Source organism: Strix aluco, chromosome 6 (genome assembly GCF_031877795.1).
Source record: "Strix aluco isolate bStrAlu1 chromosome 6, bStrAlu1.hap1, whole genome shotgun sequence".
In the NCBI taxonomy this organism is placed as follows: domain Eukaryota; kingdom Metazoa; phylum Chordata; class Aves; order Strigiformes; family Strigidae; genus Strix; species Strix aluco.
This window is the reverse complement of record NC_133936.1, coordinates 39929452-39946948: the sequence shown is the minus strand read 5'-3', so window position 1 is coordinate 39946948 and position 17497 is coordinate 39929452. Positions and strand designations below refer to the sequence as shown.

The 17497-nt window shown below is 36.9% G+C and overlaps 1 protein-coding gene across 1 annotated transcript in view; it reads right to left on the bottom strand.

Annotated features, from left to right (window-relative positions):
* Nucleotides 1-12497, bottom strand: part of SPAG16 (sperm associated antigen 16) — a 468867-nt gene extending 456370 nt beyond the window's left edge. The window contains 4 exon segments of the mRNA XM_074829742.1: nucleotides 2349-2476; nucleotides 7834-7932; nucleotides 8347-8393; nucleotides 12389-12497. Of these exon segments, the coding sequence (XP_074685843.1) occupies nucleotides 2349-2476; nucleotides 7834-7932; nucleotides 8347-8393; nucleotides 12389-12437 (323 nt within the window). The 5' untranslated portion in view covers nucleotides 12438-12497.
* Nucleotides 12498-17497: the final 5000 nt, after the last annotated feature.

The following is a 17497-nucleotide window of genomic DNA, read 5'->3' as shown; positions in this document are numbered from 1 at the left end:
ATGAATTTACAGTTGATCAGCCCTTGTACTTCATACGCCAAAGCTGTCAATCCAGTATGTTTAATAAGCAACAAAAGCACTATAAAGTCTTGTATATCAAAGGAATAGAAAATTTAATGGTAAATTAAATATTCTAAAAATTATTTAAGTCTAATTTTAAGTCCCTTAAAGTATAACTGGAAGAAAAAAAAAGCGTATGTGCAAAAAACTACATAAATAAAAAAATCACTACAAGTGTACTAAAATTATTCATTACATCATAGAAAAGTAGTGGTTTTGGCTTAAAATAAAACATAATCAAATCATAACATGTTATACAGCTGGATAGAATAACAGAATGTTTTCTCAAACTCTGAAATAAACACAGATAATTTGGTCCAATTTAAGTGACCTTTAGATCTCAGGCAGACAATTATTTCAAAGCAAGCCTTTTGATAAATTTTCTCTACGTTAATTAATTTCTCATTTTAAATTCCATTAGTACTTGATCACCACAGCATGAGAGCAAGAGTGTCATCCCAATACATAATGAGGAACCTGAGTACACTAATCTGTTCTCACTTTCATTAATATTGTAAATTATCTATTTCAAACCAACATGAAACATTTTGAAATAAGGTATTAATGCAGCAAAAGTCTCAATACAGTAAGATTAGATCCTCAATTGTAATGCTACTGAAATTAAAAATATTATTTATAGAGAAAAAAATATATGTATAGAGCTAAGGATTTACAAGATAGGGCCTGCTAAGACCTGCACTTGCTCTGTTAAAAAAGCAATTTGAATTTTGCCATTGATATGAATTCAGAGTCTAAGTGCTTCAAAGAAAGCTGCAGTTTCATAAAAAGGTCACTATTTATACCTGTCTAGTATTAATTCTCTTTTAGCACAAAAACTGTTAAACTTCAAACTTAATGCTATTCATATCAGTTCTTTTGTTGAAAAAGAATACAGAACCATAGTGTTCCTTCTCTAAGGAATCATTTAAGTCGCATTGTTATGCTATCAAAAAGTGGATCATTATTAATTCCAAAGACAACACCTGATTGGTGAGCTCTACACTAATAAGACCAGAGCCTTGCAAATGACAGCAATGATTCCCTATTAAGAAAATATTTCTAAGAAAATTTAAAAGCTTCAAGGCTTTTGCAGGAAAAAATAAGATGTTTCTAACTTTTCAATTTCACTAATTTTCAAAACAAACTATTTCAGAAGACCTTATTAAAAAATATCTGAACCTCTCATGTTTAAAGACTGCCTACAAGATAATTCAAGAAGGTGTTTCCACTTCTCAGAATCTTTCCAATGTAACTTGCAGCTTCAAAGCAAGCTTGTAACTGGAAGTATTACAAAGTCATCTTTTGCTCCAAATAATTCAGTCCTCCTCTCTAGCTTTGCAGCATTCCTGTCATATCATTCTTAATCAATATTAAAAAAAGTATATATCCTGTGGGATTTCATAAATGAAGACAGTGGTGGAGGAAGTGGGAGTATTTAGACAAAGCTGCATGTTTAAACTTCTGCACAAAGTATGGACAAAAATCCCTGCAATCTATAAAAGCTGTGAAAAAAAAGATAGCAACAGCTCAAGAGTTTACTCTTCTGATTACTAGATGAATTAAATTTTAAAAAGAAAAAAACCAAACCAACCATATTATTTCCATTAATGTACAAAAAATTACCAAGTATCAAAAATTTTGATTATTCTACTTAAAATACAAGGTAGCTATGATGAATATCCAAACCCACCCAAACAATTAAGGTGCAAATACTATAGCATACTACAAAATATTCAGTTTTTAAGCAGGCACCCATGTTCTGGAAAGCAAGACAATAACAAAACCACGTGATTTCTCAGCACTGCTGAAGTGAAATGCTGGTCATTTTGCACTGGACTAATTTGATCCCATGACAACTTCAGCACTGTAGCTGGATTTAGTTTTCACTGGTAGTCAGTGAAGAGTCGAATACACTTGAAAAAATATAATTGAATTCATTTCATCTTAAAGGAGATGGCTTAACTCAGATAAGTTGCATCCTGAAAATGAGTATTTATCTTCACTGGTCACAAAAGAGGCCTCAGGTGACCAGTTCAGGCTTGTAAATGTTAGTTGAAATGCATACAGTCCTTCAAAGGTACCTGCAGTCAGCTTTCCTGAAAGTCCGTCCTTTTCTGCATCCTCATTCTCAACATGAATATATTTATTTGGTAAAACACTACATATTTAAGAACAACTTGTCCTCAGAAGAGTTTACTGGAAATATATCCTGAAATACTGGAAATATTTGAATCCTGAGCATCTACTTCCTAATTCTCAGAGTAACATGGTCACTTAAAATACTTTACCATTCTGTTTGGAAGCAGTCAAGGGTTCTGGACATTCCCAATCTGACCAGAAAATTGCAGAAGTAGTCATCCATTGCTTCAGGTATTTCAGACACTGATTTCTCTGAAGTCAGAACTGATTGCAAAGCCTGAAATTAAAATTTGATAATTGTTATTAAACCTACAAGATAAATGTAATTATCATACCTTCTATTTCTGAACTTATCTAAAGTCACAGATCTACTGGAGTACAGCTGAGTGTTTCCCTTGTCTTTATTGATCAGATCTGTAACCACTGATCCTTCTAATGTCAAGGTCTGTGAAAGGTTATAGAGAAATAACTCAAAAATCACCCAATTTAAGCAAGTATTCTGAACCTGACATAATCCAATATGGACTCGAAACTGTTTAAACTGATGGATGATCTTCTGTCACTGGCCAGAGAGAAAACGTTAGTTCTCATACTCCTGCACCCTTCAGCAACCTTAAAAACTACTGATGAGAAAAATCAGTGCTTCATCTAATAAAAAATGCAGAAGTCCAAGGTGGTAGTAAAAAGGCTTATTATTTTTGTAATGATGCATGCAATACAGAGACTGAAAGAACTGCATCTCCATCATCAGATCTCTTAGGAAGTCTCACGAAGGTCAATTCTCCCTTTTCTTCTCAACATCCATATGCAGGCACTGAGCGAAGCTGCCAGACAACATTGTTACAAGTGCTAGCAGAATGCAGATGGTACACCGAGGCTTCATAGGCAGCTCCTCCAGTGCCACCAAGACAGACAGCTACTCAGATAAGATCAGCTCATGGGTCAAGCACAGTTGCCAAAAGCAGAATCAAAACAAAACAGAGCAATCCTACTACAGAGAAGAGGAAAAAAAAAAAAAAAAAAAAAAAAAAGGAAAGAAATCCCTTTCACAGCTTTCTGTTGCAATGCAAATTTCTTTCATTCACCCAACCCCATTCAGCCCACTCAGTGTACAGCTTAATATTAAACTCTCCTAGAGGGATTTCATGTTCCAAGGAGGTATGGAAAAAGTAAAATATGACCCAGTCTGAGCCTGCTCCCCCGCAAAATACATTTAAAGATAACCAGATGAGAGAGACTGCCACAACTTGGCAGCCAAAGATGTGGCTTTAATTCATTCAGACTTCAAATAGATTACAGTGACTTGACATACCTAAATATGAGGGTCTCAGCATTTGGGAACTCCACATGGGCATAACGCTACAATGGATTTGCTCAACAATGCAATCTACTAAGACAAGGTACTGCACTGCACATGCCTGCCTCCTGGTGAGAGAATGACTTAACAAACCTGGGCGTGACAACTATCACTTGACGAAAACTCAGATTCTATGATAACATGTGCTATATATCGTTAAAAAAAAAAAACAAAACAAAAAAACAACAAAAACCCAAAAAAAACCCACTGTAGAGATGAGAAGCAGAAACAGCTTCCACACATGCCTACCTTCTTTCCTTCATTTCAATACTAAGAAAACGAAAAAATTCCAGTGAGATATTCATCAAGACATGCTGATGGCTGTGACTACAAATTATTTCCTCCATCCATTTAAAAAAGAATCTATAGGCCAGGTATTTGTGATAACTCCATTCATTTATGGCTTATTGATGTCCTTAGTGGGAGCTCTATCAACATGACTGCATAAATTACCTGGAGATAAAGGCATTTCTCTTGATAAAATAAAAACACTGGAAAAATCTCACAGCCATTTTGTATAATACAGAAAATGTTGTGTTTAATCCAAGCAACCTACCTAATATAAACAGAAAGAATTGTACATGTACGATCACGGCCATGTAACACTGTATTATGACTAATACAACATGCCAAGTGCAATGTAATATTTAGCATATTTTATTACTAGAGATACAGTACATCAGACAGGTCTATTTTCTAATTGTGGTAATACAAGAACCAAAGAGAGTACATCTGCAGACATGCAGTTGCATCCCTTTTCTTGCTTCTTTTCTTTCTTTATTCTAAGTGAGGCAAATGTCTAATATTGTTGCTTGTAGTTTCCCAAACACATCTATAAAGCCAGGCTGTGGAAGAAATGACACAGCTTGATTCCCTTAATAAAGGGAAATATGATAAGAATTCATTTCATCTGTGCAGAAGAGAATTTATTAGCTAGATACTAGCACTGAGAATCATTTCAGGAACCAAAGCTCGAGCAGGGAACAATATAGGGGAAAATGAATGCAGTCTAACAGGCACAGTATTGGAACAGGGCCTCAGGAAACCAGAATTAAATTCCTGGCTCTTCTGCAGATTTTGTGAGTGATATTAGGCTAATGACTTCTGTAATTTAATCTTAACCTTGGATGACTACCCACAGAATGGCATAACTAATTTTTTGTATATATTTACCTATTTAGAAATAAGGAAAATACAATCTATTAATGTGGTGCAAACACACCCTATAGAAGCTACACAGACTAAAACAACTTATTAAAGGATTCTGACCATTTAATCAAAATAAACAAACTAAATATTTGCTTTGTTAAATGTTTCTTGGTTAAATATTTACTTTTGAATTAAAATCTTTAAAACATTTTGACTGTAAGCATTGCAAATATGGCCAGTAAAATAATTGCTAAAAGCTTAACCTTAAGGACTTCCATAATACTAGCAAAAAATTCTGTCCAGTGAAGAAAGATTAACACCAAATAAATTAATAATTCCTCTGGAAAATAAAATGAGATGCTCTTGCAAAACTTAAACTGAAAAAGAATAAAAAAGAGAATTCAAAGATTTTTAAAACGGTCAAACAAATGATAAATCAAACCTACATAAAATATAAGGTTAATGAAGGGTAATGTGACTTCTGAGTATCATTTGGGATATTAAGAAAATAAAGATCCTAGAATTGAAGTGAAACAGCTGTAACTACTGAATAAAGTATTTCAGCAAGCTTTGTGTGTGTGGTTTTCCAGAAATTCTGTATCCTTTTCCTAGGGTCCCTATCAGCTGAAGATTTTCTTTCATATGCAAAATATTCTGTTACTTGTGTTTAAAAATAATTTATATTACTTTACAATGTCTCAAAACAAGGACAACAGAAAAAAAAAAAAAAAAAGAGTTGTGACTGAAAAGGACAAATGATGACTAGAACAGGAACAGCAGGCGGAATCACTGCCATCCAGCGCATGTGCTGCCCAGCACAGCTGTATTTTGAATCAGCTGCCATTTTACCACCAGACTAGGGGGAAACAATATTTAGAGATTAGAGCTCCATCACCCTCATTTCCCTGTTGGGATCCAAACAAAAACATGAACTGTGAGGGAGCCTCACCATACTCTTTAAAGACCAGCAGTTTCACTGTATGCATGCAGAGATACAGAAGGAAGGAAAACATGTCTCAATATCGCTTGTAGAAACATAGCTTTAATTCCTACACCATCTCTAGCACCATCTCTTATTTGCTTATGTTTGCTCTTCTTGATTTAGTAATTAGTGTGAATTACTTTGGAAGGAAGTTTGAAAATAAGCATTTTTCTTAGATTTTCCTGGTTATACTTGACCTTTTTAACAGAGCGTAAAAGAAGCTGTAGTTACTCAATTTAGAAACCATGGATATTTATAATATCTGCATTTGGCAAATCACTTGAGTATTTTTGGATGCTCACTTGATCTGTGCTTTCTCTATATAATTTCTTTCCTTTCACAAAAAGATTTGCATCTAGTATTGAAATGCAATCTTTAATATGGGATTAGGTATACAAATTACTATGAACAGCAAATATACAGAATCACTTAAAACTTCATCATGGAGTAGCTATTCCAGGATATGGTTGTTACCTAATTTAACCTGGTTTAGACATGATTAGAAGCTAATAATTGAAAAAGTCTACCCATTATTTATCACATGAAGACAACAGCTTCTACTGTGCTTCTTAGCTCAGATTTTGGATATTGAATCAATATTAACTCACAGGAAACAGTGCTTCTGACTTTGGCCACCAAAAGCATTTGCTGCAGCACTTGGTTTTTCCAAGTGAATTAGCATCAAACAATCTAGTCACTGAGCCTCACAAAACGTACAGCAAGACGTTATGAAAGCTGTCAAGGAACTAGCAAGCGTATTAAAACATTTTTCTATTCACGTCTTTCTGTCTAAAGTATGAAAATATTATTTCAGTTTCAAAGTTATGGAAAAAATGAGGCCCCCCCAAATAATGAGTGAAGAAGCAAGAAGGCAGACATCTATCAGCATAAGCACCAAATCAAAGAGAATTTGAGTTTAAGCACACACATTCTTCTTTTGTTTTAAGGTAACACTTTCTTCAGTTTGATTAAATGGGGTAGATATTAGCATATTGTTTCCTACCACTCAAAGTTCAACAAATCAATAAAATGGTAAAATATTAAATATAGCACTGTGAGAAGATCAATAGATTAAAAATATTCATCCTTGTCTCACTTTTTATTTGAATGTCAACTCACACAGTAAAACAGACATAACTTCAGTTATCCCTAAAGAACATTAAGAACTTCCACTACTTGGTTAACATTAAGCATGTTCAGTCTTAAAACCTTCTGCCATCTTTCCCTTAATTTTCAGGCATATTCAGTTTCAAAACACATAAAATTCCAGTATTATCAGTTTTCATTCAAAGTTTGATCTAAAATACAAAACTGATCCATTGATATGCACTGGTACAGAAGAAAATGCACATCTTTTCTCCATTTTGATATTAAGACTCATTCTCATAATTTTATCTTTTCATTATTAATCATTCACTTTTGCAAAACAAACACTATGATGACAACTTACTGATGAGGCTGTAAGACAGTGGTGATATTAGAAACACAGCAAGGAAAAGCACTTTCACATTAGATTGCTATAAACAAGTAAATTCAGGTAAAATCATATTTTGGAAAATGCAATATAACAATCCCATTGTGTCACTCTGAACTATTACATGACTGGTTTGAAATCAAACTGTAAATGTAAAAAATGTCAAAAACTAATGGTGTGAAATGATTGATAATTTCACTACTATTTTGATTTAACACAGTGTAACAGCCCATTCTTTATTTTCAATATATGAATAATCTTTTTTAGCAAAGTATTCAAACACAAGTTTCTGTGGCATGAAGTTTCTTTACTGTGTCAGGGATCATGCTCTCATTAAATCTGCTCAGATAAAGAAACAAACCCTAAAATACTGATACACTGTAATAACATTAATATATTTTAAATAATCTATCTATATATTTGTTACATGTATTTGCTATATCAGGTTGTTTATGGAACATGAACAAAAGTTAAAGGAAGATGAAACCCGGCAAACATAAGTTGCCTTTTTCACTGTGGCATATATTTACTCCTAGAAACTTCTAAAAAATAAGAGACAATCTTTTCCACACAAATATTTCATAATTAAAATAAATTACGATGTGTAAATTTTCAGCCACTAATGCCAACTGAATTACAGATAGACTCTTGGAATGTTTAGGAAGTTCTTACTAAAATTTGGGCATCTTCAGCCTGCTCTTGAATAGTCTGCAAAGCCTTTGACAGATCCTCATCATCTTCCTGAAGACTAAATTCATCATCTGTTGGAACCTAAATTAAATGATTTAAAGTTAGGTATCAACATATTTTATACATCTTTCTTTCAGAATACCATTTCCACTCCCAGTATGACTACTGAAAAGAATATCATTCTTGTTAAAAGAATATTTTGCCATATTTAATTAGAATTTATATCACCGAAATATTAATTATAAGCTGAAATGTCTAAATAGAAATACCTGTATCTTTAAAATGTATTTAATGTTCAAATAAAAGTGAAACATAACAAATCAACTGACACTAAATCTTCCCTTGAAAAATAAAGATATGCCTAGCATCAGCACACTAAAAAGAGATTCCTGTCATTTGTCCTAGGATGTTTTTGTGATTGATGAAATAAAACAAAAGAATGAAACATGAATACTCTACCACATATATCAGAAGATTATCAATTTAGTAAATTACCTCTTCATACTGATAATCATCTTCAGTCTCATCTGTTATAGTAAATTCTGCAGATTTTGTTAAGTCTGAAACAGCTGATGTCTGTGATGAGTTCCAACTTAAACCAACCATTTATAAATCTGTTACCACCACCTTCGCCCTTGTTCTTTTTGACACAAGACTTTTCACTTTCAAGGCTTCTTTCAGCCTTTAGGTGAATAAGCCCAGCTCCAGTGAAAACTATGTGCACAGAAACAGAATTTACAAAGTTTTTATAGCAGGTTTAAACACCATTAAAATTTGCCTCATCAGATCTATCAAAGTTAGAAATCAAGCACTGTTCTGAATTAAATACTAGCTAAATGCTGCCCTCACTTACCCAATCATCGGTTTGCATAGGAGTCTTACTGCTCTGAAACTTTCACAGACTTTATGCTTCTAAGCATAACTAGCTTCACACTCTCAGAGAATGGCATTTTTATAAAATTCAGATGTATGAGTTCAAACATGAACATCTGAGATCACACACTGAATATCAGAGGACCATTTACTGAAGCTGATACAAATGCCTTAATAATTACAACACAACTACAATAAAAAGATAAGGAACTTTCAAAATGTAAAAAATTTGGAAATTATCTACAGTTCCTCCAAATGCTTTAGAGTTTTCATTAAAAATAAGTACAAATGGTGTAAAATGAAACACAAGTAAACATTTTTTTCATCCACTAGCCTCACAGCCCATGAAAGTATAACAAGAATGAATGTTTTTAGCAAGATGCTCTGTTGACAGTTTGCCTAGGAAATCAGTAAGCCTACAAACGACCCATGTAAATAAACCAGAAATTAACTTCCAAGGAAAAGCCTTCCCTTGAAAAATAAAGATATGCCTAGCAATTCAGTACTTCACACACACACACCGGGGGGGGGGGGGGAAGATACATGATTTTCCAGCTTTGCATCAAGTTTCCAAAATCTGAATTATTCTCCTAAAAAACAGGCCTTTTGCTACAGTTCTCACAGTACAATATATGTGTAAAAGTCTCATTGCATTCAAGACCCCAGCATCACAGCATCAGCAAAACTATCAGTTAAATTGTAACTATCTGAAAGGCTAACAGCTGAGGATCACATCCCAAAACAGGATAACCACCACTTTCTAGAAGTTTGAGATAAAAAATGGAGAGAGATCATTTTCTCTTGTAAGCAACAACAAAAGACAAATAGGGAAGTCATTGAATGTATGAAGGCATAATTTTCGGTAATCAAGTTGAAGCACATCTGTGTACCTCCAACTGCATGACAACACTACATGCTTACTATAAAAACTGTATACATAAAGAGCAAACTGGTATGAACGCTTCTTAAGAATCTCCCATCTAGGCTTAGTACATGAAAACAAATGCCTGTAATACATGTGCCCCCAAATTTACTTCCTCAGTTACTGCATCACAGACTGCAGATGTTGAACACAGGACTTGAATTCAAGTCACTTCCTTTCTGCAGCTCAAATTTTGCTCTCTGCAAAAGCCCAATTTTCTAACTTGACTGATTCTGGAATGGTTCATTCTAAAACCTGAACTATGCAGAAACTCATCTCCAAAAAATGTTTACTGTGCTTTCTTTCACAAGTGGGGAGAAAAAAGGAAGGAACCCCCAAACTATTAGATTTATCAGGCTTAAGTCTGTCTCTGTCAGACCAGAAAAAATCTGGATCAACTCTTCTGACTTTAACGGGAGGGCAAAGAAATTGTGCAGTTCAACATATGCATCTTTTCTCAGGATGGTACTCCAGGACCATATGTGGGTTCACCAAGGTAAGTGAAGAGAACCAAGATGAAAATAGCTCACGCTGAGACATGACTTTTGAGAGTTGAACCAACAGACTTCAGATAGTGACCAGGGACTCAGCATTGGGCTAGCTTTCAATTGCCTGCCTGCTACCCAGTACAAGGTCTTTCCAACCTAGATGATTCTGTGATTCTGTGGCAGGAAAGCTTTGGTCCTCACATCAGTGTCTGACCACGTCCTAATGAAACAGCTCCTGATTCCTGGGCATTGTTCCTTCAACTCAGAGGGAGAAAAGTTCATCTGAACAGCTGACTACACCAGAAAAAGGGAACAGCAGCAAGGCACAAGTGCAAAGCAGGAGGAATAGGTTTCCTTTATTGTTCAAAAAAGCCAGGATGCTTGCAGCAGGCAAGCCAAGATAAAAGACACAGTAATATTGACTGACTAGTTAGGGTAATATTCTAAAAAGGCCCTTTTTAAAAATTAGATTAAGGTATCCTAGCACTAGCTAGCTGACTACACATTCTCTCTTTAAAGAATGAGACTTTAAAAAGTGTGGTCGTGTTTATATGGCATGAATACCCAGGTACAACATTTTTGGTATGAAGCAGGGGACAATATCCGCATATATGTAGTAATTCTACGTACAAACTAAGTATCTGCATGCTTCTCTGAAACCCCTAAGCCTCTTCATTACTTTATAGCACAGTATCTATCAATTTAAAATTTAAATAGAGTACATTTAAATAAAATACTGTACCCTGCATTTTTTCACACCACATTTAGTGATCTGATCAGAGACTATTTTGTCCAAAGCTATCTTTTGAATGATCCTTCCCCCATCTCAACTACTTTCTGCATTTATCACATCTTTCAATGCAGACAGAAACATCACCGCAGTATACCCTTGATAAGTAAAACACTTTCAAACACTGTTTTGCTCCTGAATTTTCTACTGACCTGACCGTCCTTGCGATTCACTACGGTCTAAACTAATGCGTCATTGCAAACACTGTGCACAGAATAAAATATTAAAAATACTGATTTTTTTCTCCTCCTTTTTTCAAAAATCATAGCCAGGTGCACAATAAAACATGTCAATTAATTTTTAGAGCAACTGTATTTTCCCAACAAACACTGTCAAAATTTTTTTTAACACATCCTGATGCAGTGCTTATTTAAGCACCCCATGTAGTGTGAAAACAGCTGTGCAGTTTCAGGAAGGTACAAACTGAGGCACAAGCTTGCAAAGGACAACCTTTCACTTTTTTTTTTTTAATTGCTTTTATATTGGCTTATATCTTAGTACTAGCAAAGCAGGAAAAACTAAGGTACTGGTGGGACTAACACTTAAGCTCTGATTGTTTAGCCTCTAAAACAAAGCTTGAAAGATCTTGATTTAGCAGCTCACAACTACAAAAAAGAACAGATAGAGCTAGTCTGACTTAGTGACAAAACTAGAATTTGGGTCATCTGACCAAAAATTACACATTTAAAAGCCATAACAATTTGCTACAACTCAATTGTGAAAAGAATTCAGACTGATATTTTTTTTTTCCTCTAAAAGCCACAGCAAATAAAATTATGTCTAGGCTATTGTATCATGATCTTTATAAGCTGTTCATATACATTACCAAACAAAACCACGACTACCTAGCCAGTTACTCAGTGTGGCTGGCACTGGGAAATTAGAGCACCTTTTACAGCAGCATATTGTGGGACTGTGAGTCTTAGTAACAAGTCTTGTCACCCCTCCGTAGATATTTTGCATTTACTGATCAGCACCTAGCACAAGAGAGGCGACAACAGTCTTCCACTTCAGAATTTTAACTCTTGCTTAGACTGCCCCATCAGCAGAGAATAAAATTAGGCTGTGGGTCACTCAAGGGCTCTTACCATCAGCAATGAAAACGCCCCGTTAAAGTGAGCAAGACCCTACTGTCTCAAAAGAGAAAAAAAAAAAAACAAAAAAAAAACAAAAAACCGAAACCCAACCGCGCATATTGTCCCTGTTTAGCTCCACAAAAACAAGCAATAAGGTGGTGGGCTTTGAGGGCTTTTTCCCCCCTTCCTCAGAAACAACTTGGCAGCCCACGGGTCTCCTGCCGCTGCCCTCCCCCGCCTGGGCCGGACAAGCCCGGAGGGCGGGAGCGCTGAGGAGACGGGCCCGCCCGCGCCGCTCGCCCCCTGAGGGGGGAACCGGCGGCACCCCAGGGCGCCCCGCACCCCCCAGCCGCCCGCCTCAGACGAGGATGAGGAAGAGGAAGGATACTCTGCAGGCAGAAGGCCGCCTCAGAGCCCGCCGCCGCCCCCTCCTCCATAGCCGTTGCCTCCCCGCCGTCGCGTCGTGCCGTTGCCAGAGGCGGCCTCTCGCGAGAGGAGGCGCCCGCCGCCGTTCCACGGGAAGGGCCGCCGCGGGGCGGTGGCGGTAACAGACCCCCGGCGGCGATTTGATTTAATTCATTTAATTTAGCGTTACTCACAGTTCACTTTCTGGCCCCCGGAGGTAGCAAAGGGTGCTGCCTTTAAGCCGAGGCACCCTGAGGGGAGCCGTGGAGGCTGCCAGGGTGGTCGCGGGCGAAGCCGGGGCGGGCCTCCGTGTCCCCTCAGGGTCGTCCCCACTAGCTTCTGCGACTTTTCTGGCTAGGAAATGCTCATTTTCTTAAATGGAAAGAAAACAACAGTAGAAGGGAGGAAAAAACTCCAATCTCATAAGAAGGGGCTAATTTATTCTTCAGCAGAAACATTTTTGTAGCTGAAACAGGTGTTTGCTGGTCCACCTGAGCTCAGTCCTGTGGGACTGATTGCTTAATTAAGTTCCTGCAGTATGTTCTAGTTTAATTAAAAGCAGGAGTTTTCCCAGGCAAAAGTTTGAGAAAGATGCATACCACATGTTATAGATTAAAAGTAATTTAGCGGGAAATAGCCACTTCTCAATTTTTAGTGATCAATAATAAATTTATTAGCAAGCAGCGAGTGAGCAAAACAGCGCTGGGTGTGCCGGGAGTCTCTGCTCTACCAGGACACACACCTGACCCGGCAGAACCGAGTCCCTTTATAGTGTAGGCTTCATCCATATTCATGATGGGCGTACCCCGAGGGGTCTGCAAAGTTGTAAACAAGTTTTCCCGGGCTTTTCTCAGGTTTTCGCGGGCTTTTCTCAGGTTTCGGCGGGCTTGTCTCAGGTTTCCGTCACAGAAGGGGGGATGACTCAGCACAAGTGTTTTTGTAGTGGCTTGAAGATGGGGGCCATTTTAGCTCCCTTCTAACAACTGATTTTAACAATAGAAACTATATACATATATCTTATTTCTTATTTACATAAGAGAATTACAAAACTGCTCGGCCACAACATCCTGACTACAACTTCTTTTTCCCCTTGAGATTTGAATAACAAATACCATATATGTTTTATTACACCACATTGTGGAGAATACATGTTATGACTCCTAGGAGTTTGAGATAGGTTGCAGGAGTCAACACAAAACCTTCTGTTCCATTTTTTTATTTTAAAATAAGCTTAGAGGTCCCAGTCCTAAATTTCCCTTGAGTTAATGGGCTTTGCATGCAGTAGGAATTCAGAATCAGTGCTTGAATTCATGTAAAGTAACTGAAAATAAATGTCCAAAGTCTCAGGGGAGGGATCAAAAAAGAAGTGATAGTAGCTGGCCTGAAAGAGAGGCACCAGTTTCACTTGAAGCTTTGAAAAAAAAAAAAAAAAATCTAACAATTGAACTATAATTTGAAGATCAGAGAAGCTAGAAGTGGGTGAAATTGAATTATATGATTCAATTCAGTCTTTAGCCTGAAAAAAAGATGCAGTCATGCAAGAAGGCCTGTTACCTGTGAAACTATTATTTTAGCATTTTCTTTCCAGAGATTGTCACACAGGATTGCCATTCCTCTCCCATTGTAGACACATTCTTGAGAAATGATGAGGACTTGGGCACTGTCAAAGTCTCCAAACTGTAATGGAAGAACAGTGTTTTCACACAAGATCGTCACAGCTCTGCTAAGGCAAAAAGAACTGTTGCATTCCTTCATAAATTCTCAATTGTCAGCTTCACCATTGTGTTGAGTTTGATACATGTCAGAGCTTGAACTCATCTGGGTTCAAGAGATGGAGGGCAAATGCTGACATAGCTTTCTTTTTATCTTGTAGGGTTGTCTTCTTCAGAGAAAAGTGATGTGATCAGAACAACGTTCTTTTGTCCACATCCAACCCAAAAGACCAATCCTGAACTCCAGGAGAGCGCCTCAAAAAAATAACAAGGAAGCAGAAGAGGCATCATAAAGCACATCCATGAGTCAGTACTTCCAAAACTGCAGGATTAAAAAAAGTCATAATGCAGTTGGGATGGCTTCAAATAAAGGCCTCATTCTCTTAGGGAAGTTCCCAAATTCACCACAAATCACAGAGTAAGCGTAGCTGTACTTTGGTCATACAGGCAAGCACAGATGATTAATATCCAAAAGTTAACACCATTCACTTCTCTCAGCAACAGGCTTGCTGTTAGCCTTTACAGAGTTGAACAAATAAAATGCTAAGCAGTACCCTTCACCACTTCTGTGAGTTTTCTCTGCCTCTACAGGCCTAACTTCTCCCTACAAATCTTTCACAGGACTTGTCTATCTCACTAAAATATGGAAATGTATGGTATTCACAACTGAAGGCGGCTGATGAAAGCTTAAAAAGGGCTCAGAGAAGTGCTTCAGAGAAGATTAAGTTTGGACAACTATTAATAGTGAAGGACAAAAGGATCCCAGTCTTCTTGGTTTATTAAAGGAATATTTAAACAGCTTGATCGAAGTGCATGGTTAATAGATTTGATAAAAAAGGCTAGGCAAAGATACAAACATATCCAACCATGTCAAGAATTATATAAAAATAAATTACAACTAAAACCAAATAGCACATTTTTAACAAACAATTATTTGGCCCATTTCCAAGTATAATGGAAACTGTTCCTGGAGGGTTTTAGCAACAACAGAGTTCCTCATAAAAGTTACATTCTACATTCAGACACCAGGTAGCTCAGGACGTCCTGTGGCTTGCATTTTCAAAAAGTCAGATACAGTTATTGCAATAGTACTTACTATGAAAAAAAAAGTTGAAATGAGAAGATAACAAGTTCTACCATATGTGGCGATTTGTCATTATCCTAAAGGACCCATTATTTGTTTGCTTTTAAAGAAGAATTGGCTGGTCACTGATTGTTATTCTCCAAAGGTGTAAAGCTTTGTTTGGAAAGTGTTTCATTGGCAACTTCTAAACTATTTATGTCATCCCATCGTGACTATATAAGTGACCTGATAGAATAATTTCCCTTCAGAAGGCATAACAAGCCAATGTGTTTCTCTCTACCTTGTTGAAAGCCACCTACCATAAATACATTATATTTGGTTATTGCGAAGCTGAATTCCAAACAGCCAATTCACCCTGCTTTATAGCCTCATAACAGTCTGAGTTATAAATTATTATCGTCTCCCAAATGGCAATAAGCAGTGTTGTTACTATAGCCCATAACTTCTCGTGGGAAAGACACAGAAGCAGCATCTGCTGTAGCTTGAGCGTTTCATTAGACAGTTTACTTTTCTCACACAGCAAAGACTAAGCCATGCACCTTAGCCAGACAAGTCATAGTATTTGAAAAAGATCATTCATGAGAACTGGGTAAACTGGAATGCTCCAGAAGTGTTGCACATGCTCCCAAGCCCTAATGGCCAGATACTCTTCCAGCTTTATACCACCAACTGAAGGACTGTGAGACTGTCCTCTCATTCAGAGCAAAATATCCCCTCCTACTCAATTCAAACAAGCAAACTGACTACAATCCTGACAAGTTGAGTTAAAAATCCAGAACGTCCATGGAAGCTACTTTCAGTGACTTTCCCTCCCCTGCAGGAAGGCATCCAAAAAGTCCAGTTTATACACTTCATCACGACAGACAAGCAGCCAGCAAAGAATTATCCGCCCCACTGACTTTTATACACCCATTTCTGATTGTTCTTCAGTGCAGCTTTTGGGGAAAAAGGACGAGTGAATGTCATCAACTCAGCTTTTTGAATGAGCACATAGTGTGGCCAGGAACACTATGAAGGCAGTATCATGGTGAGTCGAGGCCATTGTCCACATGGTCATGGTGGAGCATGGAACCACAGCTGGAAGCCAGACTGAGTTGGCAGACATCTTGTTCCAACTTCTGCTGTGCCATCTGGCTTCCAGTTAGGTGACTGACGTTAAATGTATTTTCTCCATATTACCATCTGGCAGCTGCTTGTACAACAACAGAGTAACACACAGAATTTGGCTAACAGTTATCCTAAGAATCACATCAAGGATACTTGCGACACAGACTCCGAAATGAAAAAAAAAAAAGCTTACAGAGGAAGTTTCTTTAACTGATGGCATTACATGCAGAGTATTGAAGGTAGGGAAAAGGGAGTGGGAAGTTATACATCCTTATGTTTTGCATGTATTTATTTTACAGACTTCCCATAGAAGTTTCTAAGGAGGTGGCACATACAGGTTTCCAAAGGATGTGAACATTGTATCCAATGAAACGTTTGTTCTTGGAAAGTATCAACATTTTTACCATGCTATGGAAATACATTCACTTTTCCAAAATTAGAGGAGCAGGATTTTTTTTTTCCTGTAACAACGTATGCCAAAGGTAGTTTTGATAAAGGAAGCAAAGTAATTGATTAGTACAAACAACAGTCTCAGAAATATGGTACTTGAACAAAAATTTAATCTAAAGATGTAAGGATTGCCAAATGCAGTGTAACTACAGTATGAAGTACAGTGTAATAGCTGTAATGACAGGTCTTCATATTTATAAAGGTCACATTTGCAAAGCTGAGGGGTCTTGCAGGACTGTAAACATAATGGAATGGGGTGCTTTAAAAAATGGAGTAGGATTTTCAGTAAATATGATCCTGTGACAGTTTAAATCAGTAAAGTTTCTATTCTGCCTCCTGCTGTGCATTCCTGCCTCTTTCCTCACTCCTGTGCTGGTGCTCATATGATTCTCAAGTATTTTAAACCTAAAAAAAGCTAATCCAGAAAAAAAAAAAAAAAAAAGAGAGGCTTAGTTTGGGGGGTTTTTTGCGTGCTAGGAAAGCAATACTAAAAAGCTAGAGGTTTGGCATTCAGAGGTAAGCTGAAGTTATTAAATGTAGTACTATTTTATCTCTATAGAAGAACATTCAGTTTATAAGCTTCTACTACATTTCCAGTTATTTCTATAAACTAGATCTAGAATATACTAAGTCTCCAAAAAGAAGGGTTTGGGCTGAGATGGTGTGAAAACAAGAAACTCCGTTTCCCAATAGTTCAGCACTTCTGCTGCTGTTCATTCTCCTAAGGATTTTATTAAAA